At 47.4% G+C, this 14486-nt stretch overlaps 1 protein-coding gene across 2 annotated transcripts in view; it reads left to right on the forward strand.

The window, feature by feature from the left end:
* Positions 1-3447: 3447 nt before the first annotated feature.
* LOC120532247 (caspase-6-like) overlaps positions 3448-14486 on the forward strand; it is a 36641-nt gene continuing 25602 nt past the window's right edge. For both annotated transcript variants that reach the window (XM_039758098.1, XM_039758099.1), the window contains exon 1: positions 3448-3757. In XM_039758098.1, the coding sequence (XP_039614032.1) occupies positions 3541-3757 (217 nt within the window). In that variant the 5' untranslated portion in view covers positions 3448-3540. The remainder of the gene's footprint in view (positions 3758-14486) is intronic.

Consider the following 14486-nt stretch of genomic DNA (forward strand, 5'->3'; position numbering starts at 1 on the left):
TTGATGTTTCAAGGAACACAGTTGTGAGGGCTCTTCACCGTGGTGGGCTTCACGGCCATCGTCCCAGAAGAACCCCTTTACTCAAAGAGTGGCACATCACAGCCCGACTGAGGTTTGCCCGTGAACATTTGAAATGTAAAGATGATTTTTGGAAGTCTGTGCTTTGTTCTGATGAGACTAAACTGGAACTGTTTGGGCACATGGATGTTGCTTGTGTTTGGCAAAGAAGGGGACTGGTCAGGTGGTCTCTTGGTCTGGAACCCCTACAGATTTTATTTTTTTCTCCAGCCTTTGGAGTTTTTTTTTTGGTTTTTCTGTCCACCCTGGCCATCGGACCTTACTCTTATTCTATGTTAATTAATGTTGACTTATGTTTATTTTTTATTGTGTCTTCTATTTCTCTATTCATTTTGTAAAGCACTTTGAGCTACATTGTTTTGTATGAATATGTGCTATAGAAATAAATGTTGATTGATTGATTGATAGAAGAAAGGGACAGGCCTTCAACCCTAGGAACACAGTTAAACATGGTGGTGGGAGTATCATGCTGTGCCCCAGGCACAGGGAGCCTTGTTCGGGTGCATGGCATCATGAAAAAAGAAAATGATGTTGACATTCTGAGGGAGAATATGCAGAAATCTGCTCGTAGTCTAGGCTTTGGTCGTCACTGGGTCTTCCAACAAGACAATGACCCAAAGCATACATCAAAATGAGTTCAACAGTTTTTCAAGGATACCAAAACCAAGATCTTGGAGTGGCCCGCACAGAGCCCAGACCTCAATCCCATCGAGAATCTGTGGCGAGTGCTCAAAGTGAACGTCCATGCTCGGAAACCACGCAATTTGGACCAGCTAGAACAATTTGCAATGGAGGAATGGACCAAAATCCCTCAGGAGACCTTTGCTAATCTAGTAAAGACCTGCTCTAATAGATTGTTGTCAGTTGTGGCTCAAGAAGGGTACAGTATTGACTATTAATGGGCATGGGGCTAATAATTTTGGATGTCTCATTTTTGCCCTTTCTTCTTTCTACTCAGTGTGTCAATAAAATATCCAAACTACAATTAGTGGACCTTGTTATTTTGGACACAGATACGCTTTAAAAAACAAACTGTTGTTGTTAGGGTCATTTTCATATTGGAATCAGGAGTGTTGTCTAATTTCATAAGGGGGCCTAATCATTTTGGCCACAACTGTAGTAATTCATATTTAATGAAACTTTTTACGTTTTAATCGGCGCTATTTTGTCGGCACGCATGTGTTTATCGCACAAATGTCGGGTCACATCTCCCAATATCCTCCTCTTCTTGAAATTCCCTGCAGTCATCGATCAAACTTTCTTGTTAAACTCCTGTTTAAAAAGACACAATCAAAGAATAATAAAAGCTTTTCCCCCACCAACTTCATTGTGCACTCTTACTTACGCAGTTTTTGTCACTTCATTGCATTTAAATAATCCCGTATTCCCCTCGTAACTCATCACACAAATCAAACATTACGAGTCTGATTTAACAAACTTACAGTTAGGTCCATGAATATTTGGACAGAGACAACGTTTTTCTCATTTTGGTTCTGTACATTAATTACCACAATGAATTTGAAATGAAACAACTCCGATGCAGTTGAAGTGCAGACTTTCAGCTTTAATTCAGTTTGTTGAACAAAACGATTGCATAAAATTATGAGGCAACTAAAGCATTTTTTTAACACAATCCCTTCATCTTAGAGGCTCAAAAGTAATTGGACGATTGACTCAAAGGCTATTTCATGGGCAGGTGTGTTCAAGTCCATCTCTATGTCTTATCAATTAAAGGCCTGGAGTTGATCTGAGGTGTGGTGCTTGCATGTGGAAGATTCTGCTGTGAACAGACAACATGCGGTCAAAGGAGCTCCTTAAGCTGTGAAAACAGAAAAAAACCAAAAGAGAAATGGCTACAATATTACGAGTGGCAAAATCTACAGTTTGGTACATTGTGAGAAAGAAAGCAAGCACTGGTGAACTCAGCAACACAAAAAGACCTGGACGTCCACGGAAGACAACAGTGGTGGATGAGCGCAGAATCATTTCCATGGTGAAGAGAACCCGTTCACAACAGCCAGCCAAGTGAACAACACTCTCCAGGGCCTGGTAGGCGTATCGATATCCACGTCTACCATAAAGAGAAGACTGAATGAAAGTAAATACAGAGGGTGCACTGCAAGGTGCCAGCCACTCATAAGCCTCAAGAATAAAAAGGCTAGATTGGACTTTGCTAAAGAACATCTAAAAAAGCCAGCAGAGTTCTGGAAAAACATTCTTTGGAGAGATGAAACCAAGATGAACCTCTAACAGAATGATGGCAAGAAAAAAGGATGGAGAAGGAAGGCGTGGAACCAAAGCATAGAACATAATCTGTAAAACACAGTGGAGTCAGGCAGTGTGATGGCTGCCAGTGGCACTGGGACACTGGTGTTTATTGATGAGGTGACACAGGACAGAAGCAGCCGAATAAATTCTGAGGTGTTCAGAGACATCAAATCCAGCTCAATGACGTCCAATTGATTCATGATACAGATGGACAATGACCCAAAACATACAGCCAAAGCAACCCAGGAGTTTATTAAAGCAAAGAAGTGGAAAATCCTTGAATGGCCAAGTCAGTCACCTGATCTTCACCCCACTGAGCAGGCAGTTCACTTGTTGAAGACTAAACTTCAGACAGAAAGGCCCACAAACAAACAGCAACTGAAAGTAAAGGCCTGGCAGAGCATTAAAAAGGAGGAAACCCAGCATCTGCAGATGTCCATGAGCTCAAGACTACAGGCTGGCATTGCCAGCAAAGGGTTTTCAACCAAGCATTAGAAATGAACATTTTATTTCCAGTTATTTAATTTGTCCAATTACGTTTGAGCCCCTGAAATGAAGGGATTGTTTTCAAAAAATGCTTTAGTTGCCTCACATTTTTATGGAATCGTTTTGTTCAAAAAAAGCTGAAAGTCTGCACTTCAACTGCATCTGAGTTGTTTCATTTCAAATTCATTGTGGTAATGTACAGAACCAAAATTAGAACAAAGTAGTCTCTGTCCAAATATTTATGGACCTAAGTTTAAAAACACATTTTCACCCCAATACAGCCAGCCTTATAGAGCAGATGTGGAGAAAATCTGTGGAGGCGAAAAGAAAGAAGACTCTTTAGATAACGAGACCTTTGGATAATGACATTTTGCAGAAACTGTTATAAAGTAGAGCTAAATGAGATTTACAATCTGGATGTGTTTAAGGTAAGGAAAGTGACCGACAAAGAAAATCCCAAGTCGATTCAGTGTTTTGAAGATGGCGAGACAATTTTCAAAGGACTTCTACCTGTAAACGCAGTAACCCCCCACAAGGTGGCAGTAGCACACCTCGAGTCAGCGAGCGCGGTTTGACCCGCTCAGCTTTCCGTATGACGGCGAGGGAGGTGGGGCTTATACGTGACGCAAAGCGTTTACCTTCACCTCGCATGATGGAGGAATAGGAGAGGAAAGCGAAAGTCCGGACCTGTACGGGTGAGCGTCCAGGATGCTTCCTTTGTGGATTTCTGTCCTGGCGGCTTTATTGTCCTGGCGGCCTGTGAGTTGCCTGGCCGCCGACTCTCATCAGGAGCCGGAGACCCCGGACTGGAGGATGACTCTGAAAACCATCCGGAACGGCGTGCATCGCATCGACATGTACCTGAACGCGGCCCTCGAGCTCTTCGGAGGGGAGGACGGACTGTGTCACTACAAGTGCATGGACGGTAGGTGACGCGGCGAGTGGATTGTCGTGACGGGGTCGCCGCGCTTCATGCACCTGGACGGGGTGAGAGGTGAGCGGACGCGAGGGTCGTACTGTCACTACGGTGTTAGCGAGCATCACGACAAGGCGTTTTGACAGGCGAGCTGCCAGGTTAGAAACACCTTCGTTTGCCGCTAACCCCTGGTGTCCGCCGCCGTCAAAGCGCATAGAGCGACGTGGTGACTTCGAGGTGGCCCGAGTGATTAGTTTGGACAGCGACAGTCGTCAACGTCCATGGCGGGGGCTTTTGGTTGAGCGGTAAACCCAAGCGACAAGTTGATGAAATGGCAGAAGTGCTGAAAAGACGGCGCCCATGTGAGAAAAAGTCAAACTGGGACTGATCCGAATATGCCAGCCCCCCAAACCCCCGTGCCCGAGTTATGCTTTCAGATTTCCTGCCGCCTTCTGTGACGGGGTGTCCCCTTCAGCTGCACCCAGTCCACGGTGTCCTCGCCATCGCCACCAGTCAGCCTAGCAAAGGAGCTCCAGCCGCCACTGAAGAACATACAGGTAGAGAAGCAGGGCAGGGTCTGTGCCAGTGGGCGAGGGATCGACCTGCTTTACCCCGGTGGGCTGTGTGTGAGTTCAGTGCCTGAAGTGAAAAAAGAAGAGGAGGCGACACGCCGGGTGTGTCAGTCGATCGCAGTGACAGCAAATGGCCAGGCACCCACCGTGTTTGGTGTTGTTTCCTGTGTGGTGCCCAGAGCTGCCAGGGCAGACACTGCAATGGAGAAGGGGCGATGGTTTACGTGAAAGTTACTGATACATTTTGTCAAAAGATAAAAACGCAACACACCCTTGGACTTAGAAAGCTTAATGCTGTTTGCAGAGCACTTTACCAGCCGGGACAGATGACAGGTTACACATTCCACATCCCCAGAAGGTGCTGCCATCTTGTGCCCTCCTGCCTGTCAAATGCCATCGTCAAGTGTCCTTTTCTTCTGCTCTTCCATTTTCTCGTTTGCTCCCACTGCACAGAATCTGCTTATATGGTGGCGGGGAAGTCTTAAAGCATAGTGCCACCCAATAAAATATATTTTTAAATGTTTCTGACCCCAGGACCACCACCACCATGAAGGTGAATTAGGCATTGGCTCAGGGTGCAGATCATGGGGGGTGGTGGGAACCCAGCTGCATGGGTTAGTTGGTTGGTGCACTGATAAGCTTGGCCTAGGGTGCCAGACAACCTGGCACTGCCACTGACTGAACCCACGTGGTTTGTAGTGATGGCCAAGAAAAAAGAAATGTAATCTGAGGATTAACGGGAAATGGACGAAACAATTGAATACGCAATGGGAGGTCTGAAAGTCGAGAGTCCACCTGATGAGAAGGACTTGGGAGTCCTAGTGGACTATCATCTGCCAGGCAGTGTTCAGAAGAAGGCTAACAGAGTGTCAGGTTATATAGCGCCTTGACGTGTGCCGCGTACAAGTCACAGGAGGGTCTGCTTTATAACACACTTGGGTGCAGTTTGGGGCTCCATAAAGACATAGCAGCACTGGAGAAGGTCCAGAGAAGAGCAACTGGGATGATTTAGGGGCTGCAGGGGGTGATTAGAAGAGCTGAGCCTTAAAGAGATGAAGAGGAGACCTGCTGATGAAGGGCAGCAGTGCAGTGGATTGAGATCGTCAAGAACACGGGGACACAGCTGGAAACCTAAGGGTGAAGCTCACACAAACGTTCAGAACCACAGACACGTGGAGTGAGTGACCAAGAAGATAGGAGGACTTTAGGGACCCTCAGAACTCGACTTGATGTTTTTTAGGAGAATGAAGTGGACAGGACTGGTGAGCTTTGGTGGGCTCAATGCCCTGCGCTCTGGTGGGGCTGGCGTGAGGGAGGCTGTTTGTAGGTCCCTATGCAATCCGTTTGATTTTTTCACAAATTCCATTTTATTTCTCCTTGATTTGGGTTGTTATGTTGTCTTGTTTTATTTTGTACTCTAAATAGCAACAGCACAACAAACCCTAATGAGATGGCACTTTGTAATGAAACAGCACAGTAGCCCAGCTCAACCTTATTCTGCAGTTCCATTTATCAGATAGGAGCCCCGATCCTCCATGATGTCCTGTGCTGGGACTGCAGTAGGACAGCGAGTGCCCTCCAGGGTTGGAAGAGCTCTGACGAGTTTGATGAAGGTGAACTTCACTTTTCGGGCCTAGGATATTTGTTACAGCCTGAGCTGATGTGTTCTCAGCCTTAAAGAACTCTTTGTAGCGGTGAATGTGTTCAGTGAGGCCCCCTACTGATCTGAAGCTGCTATTCCTCCTGCTGTTTCCTGCTTCGGGGGTCTCTGGCAGGCTTCTTGAAGAAGGGAGACTTGACCCTCATCAGCAGTGATGCAGCCTCGCTGAAGTGTTTCTAGTGGGTTACGGATTGAAAACGTGAATCATTACATCTGTAGCTTCATCTGCTGCATATCTTAAACTATAATGAGTTACAAAGCAAAAGAGAACTAATCTGCAAGACGCTAAATCTGGGAATTAAACTGAAACAAAGAGCAGGTGACCCGCTTTGAAGGGCCCATTGCATCTGAGGAGACGCCTGCTCGCCTGCCCGGGTTTGTAGGGCGCGTTTATAACGGAAGAGTCGAATGTGGACTTTGTGTTCTTCGTCACTGCGAGACAAAACGTTGATTAAATCACAAAACATTCGTTGTTCATTTTAAAAGGGTATGTTGGTAGAACTTTCAGGAAAGTTGTGGTCCAGATTTGTAAAAGTCGCCGGGGTTATCGTTGTGCCCTCAGTTTTGCAGTTCAGCTCGTGTTTCTTTGTTTTTTTTGATGGAGTTATGTATCTGTTACTGTTTGCTTCGACATTTCTGTCTCGTGCAGCGAGCTAATTCACGTGCCTTTAACGAGAAAACATACGGGAGACACGTGCGCAAAAAGATGGAGGCACGACTGGATTTCTACGAAGTATTGCATTCGCTTGAAAACCTCCAAACTAGAAAACCGTATCTGAGTGAGAGCCACAAAGTATTCAATCGTTTAATTTATTGGGAGGCTTTGTGACCGTCACCCCTCCCCTTAGTCTCTAAATTCTGCACATATCCGTTAATATGCGTTAATTCCGTGACTCCACCCGTGTTTTCCACGTCGCAGAAATCATAGGGCCCTAAGTGTGTGAGAGCTGGCATCTGGAGGGTAAAAGAGCCTAATAGTGTGGTGGCATCGTGAGATGGGTGAGAGGCCCCAGGAATTGCAAGGAAGCCATTGGCACCAGAGGTTTGGATCTGAGCGATGGATCAGGGCTGTGATGGGCAGTGTTGGGAAAAGAGGCCCAGTGCAGTGGCATCAGTAGGGCAGGGTGCCCTGGGAGCCCAGGAGGCTGAGGACAGGGCCATTCTGATCTGCGTCACAGGCTGTGACTTTAAAGTCACACCTTAAATGGATGTGAAGGCTTTACCTCTCCACTTTGGGAGATGATCTGTTTGTACCCCACACGCTTTATACCAACAATTTAAAGGATGTAGTTATTGTGAATGTCCCCTTGGGATTAATAAAGTATCTCTCTATCTATCTATTATATAGTGCCTTCTATCTATCTATCTATCTATCTGTCTATCTGTTATATAGTGCCTTTCATATCTATCTATCTAGCTTCCTTAATAAAAGCAGGTGTAATCAACTTTTGAAACAAAACCTGCCAAACGATTCAACAATGTGGACAGACGGACATTCAGGTAGATTGAATATACTGATGAATATCCATGAGTAGTCTCGAGTGGGAATGGTCGTGCTGGGGGTCTTGGTCCCCCCGTTGAGGTTTGTTCTGCCAAGATGGCCTTCAGGAGACCCCGGTTTTCAGCCCAGATTCACTTCTGTCAGTCCAGTTAATAATTCAGGCGTTTCTGCAGACAGACGCCACTTTCAAGCCTTCCTCGCCGTTTTTTCCTGATGGAATTGAAGGTCACTTGTGGGCTTTTCTATTGACCCTGTGAATGTGGCACTCGTTTTGGGTGGGCGGCTGCCTTTTCCACAGGACAGTACGCTGCGTTGCTTTCAGCTCTCGTGCTTTCTTTTCAAAGATGATCATCGGACTACTCGGTTGTGTTGTGCCAGCCACAGCGTAGCAGTTGTCGTGTCAGTCCTTCATATAGTCGGGTCATTCAGCAGTTGGTATGTTTCTTAGCACACCTTCCCGGTGCCATTGTCATGCCCGTTTTTACACAAGTGGTTACTTTCATCATAAACAAATGAATGAAAAGCAAAAATCATTTAAATTGAGAATTACTAACAAGAGACCCCCAGCTACCCCATCATCAAGCAAGCCGCCGTTCCTTTAGTGCAGCAGGGCGGGCGCGAGCCGCCTCTCGGTTTTACACGTATTGATCGGTGGGTACATTCGGGGTCGTCTGATGAGTGTGTCGACTTGCACTTACCGATCCATGAAGAGGTAAATAACAGCAGACCCCGCGCAGCCTCGGACTCCCCCTGTGGTCTTGAGGTGTGAAGTCGTTTCACAGAAGAAAGGCGCCGTTTCAGTCATCTGTGTTAATGGTGAAGACCAGTCCGTGGTGGGATGGATGGGAGTGTGTGAGGGGTAGGGCATGGGAGCGGGCAAACCTCGTAATATGCACACCGTACAACGCCCTCCATGAATCTGTCGTGCGGGTCTTTAGCTGATCTCGGAGGTCCAGGGCGTGGGCATTTATTGCTGGTTTTTGGTTAGAAGTCCACAGTTCAGTCAAAGACACTCGCTTGGTTTGCTTCCTTCTGAAACCTGTGAGTCCTCGGCCTCCTCCTCCTCCTCCTCCTCCTGTGTGTGCCCCACAAGTTGGACATGTCACCTACTCATTCAAGTGACACACCAGAGTGACCTCAGCCTGGGGCATCTGCTGTGTTGTCTCTTTTTTATCATCAATCAAATTTCAAGCACAACATTAGGTCAAGGGTGGCACAAATCATTTTAGGGGAATTAAAACTTAACAAGAACGTGAACTTGCCAGCCTAAGAGGCCCAAGAAGAAGGAGCAGAAGCTGTGTGTTTGTCCGAGTCTCCTAGTGAGGCACACGGGCTCCGTCGGAGAGAAACAAAGGAATACGTAAAGAAAAAGTCGTCCACTATGAGCAGAATCGGAGCACCTGGCGTCTGCCCGTGGTGCCAGCCTGACTGGTGACTTCCGGCTTTTAGTACTGGGGTCTGGTCAGGAAGGTTTTCATCAAGTGAGAGCGAGAGAGAGTCCCGGGATTTCCGTTGACAGGGTAGTGCGTTTTCTGCAGCGATTGTACATGAAGAGAGTGACCACCACCAGATAAAACTGAGAGGCACTGGTGAGTTGTCTACGTGGCACCGGAGATGTTTTAGGGGCAAGAGGACGGAGCAGACAAGAACGTCCCCTTATACTTACAAAAGCATTCGACACACACTGAGGACAACTGGGACTGGTAGCCCTAACCCTTGACCCTTGACGTGAGGCTTAGGCGGGTAAGGTAAGATACGGAGGTGCACGGGTTTGAACTGGACATCAGGGTGGAGAGTTTGGCTTCTGATATTTTTAAAAATTGATTCTCGGTTGGATCAACATAACGGATTCTTTGGAAAGAGGAGCTGTCGCCAACTTCCAAGGAGGAGAAAGGATGAGGCGGAAGTGGCAGCGTGTTGTCCGGTGGTCCCAGGCCACGGCTTTCTCCCTGTTTGATAATCGCCGATGTCCTCCGAGCCTGCTAGGATGGCAGGCAGCAGGATGAGGTGGTGGGCCGTAAACCTTATCCATCTTGCTGTGGGGACCAAGGGACTCTGCTCGCCGTCCTTCACTGCACTTGGTACAAAGCCAAGCGTTTGTAGAGTGTGCTGCACGTAGTTTGTGAGGGTCCCTCTGAAGTGGGCTCAGTGGCAGTCATGGGGACAATACGTAAGAAGTGTTGTCATTTCTACATGTTGTGACCGATCTGGGATGTGCACTTTGATCCCGTCAGAAGTGTTTGATTTATACTTTGAATTGGTGGAGCAAAAGGGGAAATCAAGGAACAAATGGGTCTTCATGCCAAACTTCATGGTGGGCTCTGTAATCACACCCAGCAGGAGCGGCGGCTCTTTCTGTCCATCGTCTGAACTCCGTCTCGTGATACACAAATCATCAGTGAGCAAGTGACCCCTTGAACCCCCCACAGGGCCCCTGCCAGCTGACCGGAGGGCTTGCTTATTAAGCAGGACGTTTCCTCTTGACGTGTCTGCTTTCTTTATTGGTGGTCCACACGACCATCATCATCATCAAATTCATCCGTGTGAAGACTGATTGAGATCATTAATGTTAGGTAGAATGCCCGGGGAGGGCTGGCTGGTCTCGTGGCCTCGGAGATTCTGAGTTTTTATCTTTTTTTGTTTTTTCTGTCCTCCCGGCCATCACGCCGTACTTTATCCTTTGTCACTCAGCATTGCTTCATCGTATTTTTCTATTTGTATTTTTTCTAAACGTGTAAAGCACTTTGAGCTCCGTCACTTGTTTGCTTGATGTGCTTTAGAAGTAAACGTCGTTGTTGTGGCGGTTTAGCGACGTCCTCATGTAGCACCAGCAGCAGCAGCAGTTGTTGTCGTCGTCGTTCCTCTCCAGCGCCGCTTTTACTTCCTCCTGCTGCTTTTTGTTTGTTAAGGTTCTGACATTTCTGAGTGAATTGTGCGTCTTTAAGGGCTGACTGTGAGCCATCAGAAGACCCCTGTACTGGAGTGGGCCCTCGTCTCCGTGTCGTCTGTTGTCACGTGAATTGGTCATTCTCACTTGAGAGATTGTCGCTTTAGGTGGCCTTGTCCCATCCTGCCCTTGAACTGTTCAGGTGAGCTCGGGCTCCTTGCATAGACTTGGCGGTCACCCGACTTGGCCCATCTGTCCAGTAGCAGGTAGGACCATCTTTGTCTCTGGAGTAGCCTACGACCTTGAGGCGTGAATTTATCAAGTGGCTGCAAAGGTTTTAGGTTTTCGTCTTCATTGCCTCAATAGGATCCCATTGATTGATTGATTGATTGATTGATTATTTATTTATTTATTGGCTGTGAACCTCCTGTTTGAATTGAGATGTGGGGGCAGTGCAGACCATTGGTGCAAACTGAAATATTGTGGCCATGCTGGTGTGACCAGCTGCAGATGACACTTTGTGACATGGCACATTGGGATGGTCAGTAACAAGGCTGAGATGGCGCTGCTTGCCTCTGACGTAAGACAGGACTTCTCCGTGGATCTGCGTGCTTTCTGTTGATTTCATGATGGAGCACAAGTCCAGATTCATCAAGATGGGTCCAGTAGCTCTGCTGGTCAGCCAGTTGGATTGCTGGTTTTTGTCGTTTGGTTACTTGACTTGAGTCTGATGGCCCTGGTCTTGACCACAGTGACGTAGATGGAGTGGAGCTCTGGAGTCTATTGGACTCATCATGGTGGTTCACCTCACATTAAGATGATCACGCAGATTTGTTTTGGTCGCTCTCTGCAGTGTTTATCTTCAAATCATGTGCGCCACATGAGAGAACCAGGAACCCCCTGTTGAAGAATGAAAGTATTGTGAGGATTCTTTACGATATTTGAACTAACAAGTCAGTAACTGTGAGCCTCAGAAGCCCAGGGCTGCTCCAGAGTGCCCAGACCCAGCAGTTCTCACCTGGGTTTGTGAACCTTGTTGAGCATCAATTCCAGTGTCGCGTCACGAAGGATACAAGAAGCTGTCGGGGACCTTTAAATGAATTCAATCCCCAAATCCTGCCTTTCATCCCACCTAACAGGTTGGCCATAGTTGATGTGGGCTGCCGGGTCCTTTCCCAGCGGCAGTGGAGGCTGCTCGCCGATTTCTCTCCGTGATTCAGGGGTGAGATGTGGACGGCGTCCTGACATTCGTTCGTTTCTGAAGAGAAGTCCTTTTCACAATTGATGATCTTCGTTTTCTTCCTATGCAGGGTCCAAAGCAAAGCCTCGCTACGGCTACAAAGCCCCGCCACCTAATGGATGCGGCTCTCCTCTGTTCGGAGTCCATGTAAAGTACTTTCTTTTGTTTTATGCTGCTGCTTTATTACTTGAATCTTTCTTCATGTCTTGTTTCAATTTTCTGAGGCACAGGTGGAAGAGGCCATATTTTGTAAGGGATTTCCTTCCTGTGGCACTTTATTCTTTCTAGCCTGCCATTTGTTTGATTCGCTTTGACGTCTCTAAACAGAAGATGATGGCCTTAGGAATTGTGGCAGTCAATTGTGTGGGACCTTTTCAGCGTGGCTGCCACAGGGCCGTGGGACTCTGCTGCAAACCTTATCATTTCATTCCCTGTGAAGCTCAGATATGTCGCTTTACTAAACAAAAAGTCAAAGTGCGTTCTGCGTCTACTGCCAGTAGGACCATAAAAATAAATCGATAAAAAGCATTTTCAGTTTTGATCCTTTCACACATGTCGGCCCAATTTTGAGTTATGCCGTAGAGTGAGTTGAAGATGTTCTTGGGGTGCCAGCAACACGCCAAGTGAAGATCCACTGGCATGCGGGCTTCTCAGAGCATCTCGGCTTTCTGCACAGTCCTCGTCCCACGATTATGAAATGGAAATGGAGAAGGAAGTCGCACTTCAGGATCCATTCGTCAATTTACCAGACCCGCTTGTTTGAATTTTAGTGTAGCCGTGAATCCGGACCCCATCCCGTCAACACGGGGCACGGCATACAGGGCAGAGGGAGGTCAAGATGACAGCTGACACTTGGGTACTGCATTGGCAGCTAAAAGTGCATCGGTCAGAGAGGATGACCACCCATATGGGCTGTTTCAGCAGCGCCGTAGGTGGGATTGTCGGGTATGAGGCAAGAAGAGAGGTGTTGGAAAACTACGAGGATGGCTGACACAGGCAATGAGGAAAACGGGAGAAAATCCAAAAGTTGAGCGCTCCTCCCGTTATTTAACATCCCTGGCGTTTCCGCTATAGGAAGGCAGCTGTTGCTGATGCTCTGGCTCGGCTTCTTCTGTTTCTGATCTGCGAGGTCCTCTTAGCTCAGACACTCCAGTGTTTGTGTTTGTTCTGTTTCCGTACGACTGACCCAGGACGGCGAAGGCTCCATTTTATGTTCTGTACTGCGGTTTCTTCAGTGTGAGATGTGCACCTCCAAAGTGTCTGATCTTAAAGATCCTCTCTTTAATTCACCATTCAGAGAGTGGTGGGAGCTGTCAGGGCCGTTCTAGTTGAAGCAAACTGCGGGGGTTTAAGATTAAGATTAAGAGAAGAGATTAAGGACACCCACTTGGACCAGGCTGGCATTTAACACAAGGGTCTGGGAACTGGCAGCCCAGTGTCTTCGTGCACTCCAAAGAGTGAGACGGGCTGCTGCAGAGTGACGTGTTTCTCTACATCACAGAGTCTCCTTCCATTGCTGTCAGATTTCGTCAGGCAATTAGGGTGGAGGGTCCCACAGACAGTGCTGCAGAACCCCATGTTATTACAGGTGGTGAGATCCCTCCATCCATTATCCACTATATCCGTTAATGTTAAGAGAGGATTCCTAGGTGATTCATTCTGGGCTTGAGCAAAGGTTTACCACCTTGAAGCCTTTCCCAGTGGTGTTCTCTTTGTTTCATACTCTGAAAAGTGACTCGCCATGAACTTGAAGTGACGTTTCATCGCTGCTCACCTCTGTCACACTTAGCAGCGACCTACAATAGCCTTGGCCTTTAAAAAATGCATTAACAATGTCACGTCACCAGTTCATTTTGCAGTTATTGTCACTTGCTGTGACGTCACAGAAATACACAGGCAGTCCCCGGGTTACATACGAGATAGGGACTGCAGGTTTGTTCTTAAGTTGAATTTGTATGCAAGTCGGAACAGGTCCATTGTTTTAATAAATGTTGTTGTTGACCGACTGTAACCAAGTGCTCTGCCAGTGAACGATGGAGTGTCACCTCTCTCTGGCCTTTTTATTATTTCTACTTTATTTTCAATGGTGATGGTTTTTTTCTTCTTTATTGTATCACCAGCACTTGCATCAGATTTGTGTTTCAGAGACATTGTTGAAGGGTGAAGACAAAAGGTTAAGATGAGCTCTTCTGCACAGCACTGTCCACGTTATCACAGCAGGAAGGCACCCGTCGTCAACACGTCTGACATACTGAATGAGAGACAACTTCCTGCTACGTGCGTAACAATACAAGCAGGCTCATCACCAGCCCACCTAACAGTCACCTCCACTACAGTATGCTGCCTGCAGCGTCCGCCCACCAAGAGCGAATAGGGTGCGGCCAAAGACGGGTACTGAATCGCCCACCACCACCCCCGTTCACCCTCAATGGCCTCTGTTCAGCCACAACAGGGTCACCGCTTGCAGCATTCCCAGCCGCCCACCCTGGACGAACAGGGCAGCTGTGTGTGGTGGGCGGGCAGTGAAACCGCTTGGCACTGGGAGCCACCCGAGGGACTCTACACTGCGCAAGCAGCAAAATCGCCCCCTCCAGCCTCCGTCCAGCCACCACTTACAGCGTCCCCAGATGACGGAATGACGGTTACTGAGGCGCATGCGTCGCAGCTGTGGCCCCATTCGTAGGTCAGATGTCCATAACCTGGGGGACTACCTGTAATGGTTTCACAAAATTGATTCTAAAATTAAATTTGCTGCAACAATGAAACACACTAAAAAAAATTTTAGGAGTTTTTTAAAGTTTTTTTCATCGAGGGTTTGAAGAAAGGAGCCTGTGCGTTTGTTAGCACCACACATCCCCTTTCTACCCATACATTTCTC

The sequence above is a fragment of the Polypterus senegalus genome, chromosome 7 (genome assembly GCF_016835505.1).
Source record: "Polypterus senegalus isolate Bchr_013 chromosome 7, ASM1683550v1, whole genome shotgun sequence".
In the NCBI taxonomy this organism is placed as follows: Eukaryota; Metazoa; Chordata; class Cladistia; order Polypteriformes; family Polypteridae; genus Polypterus; species Polypterus senegalus.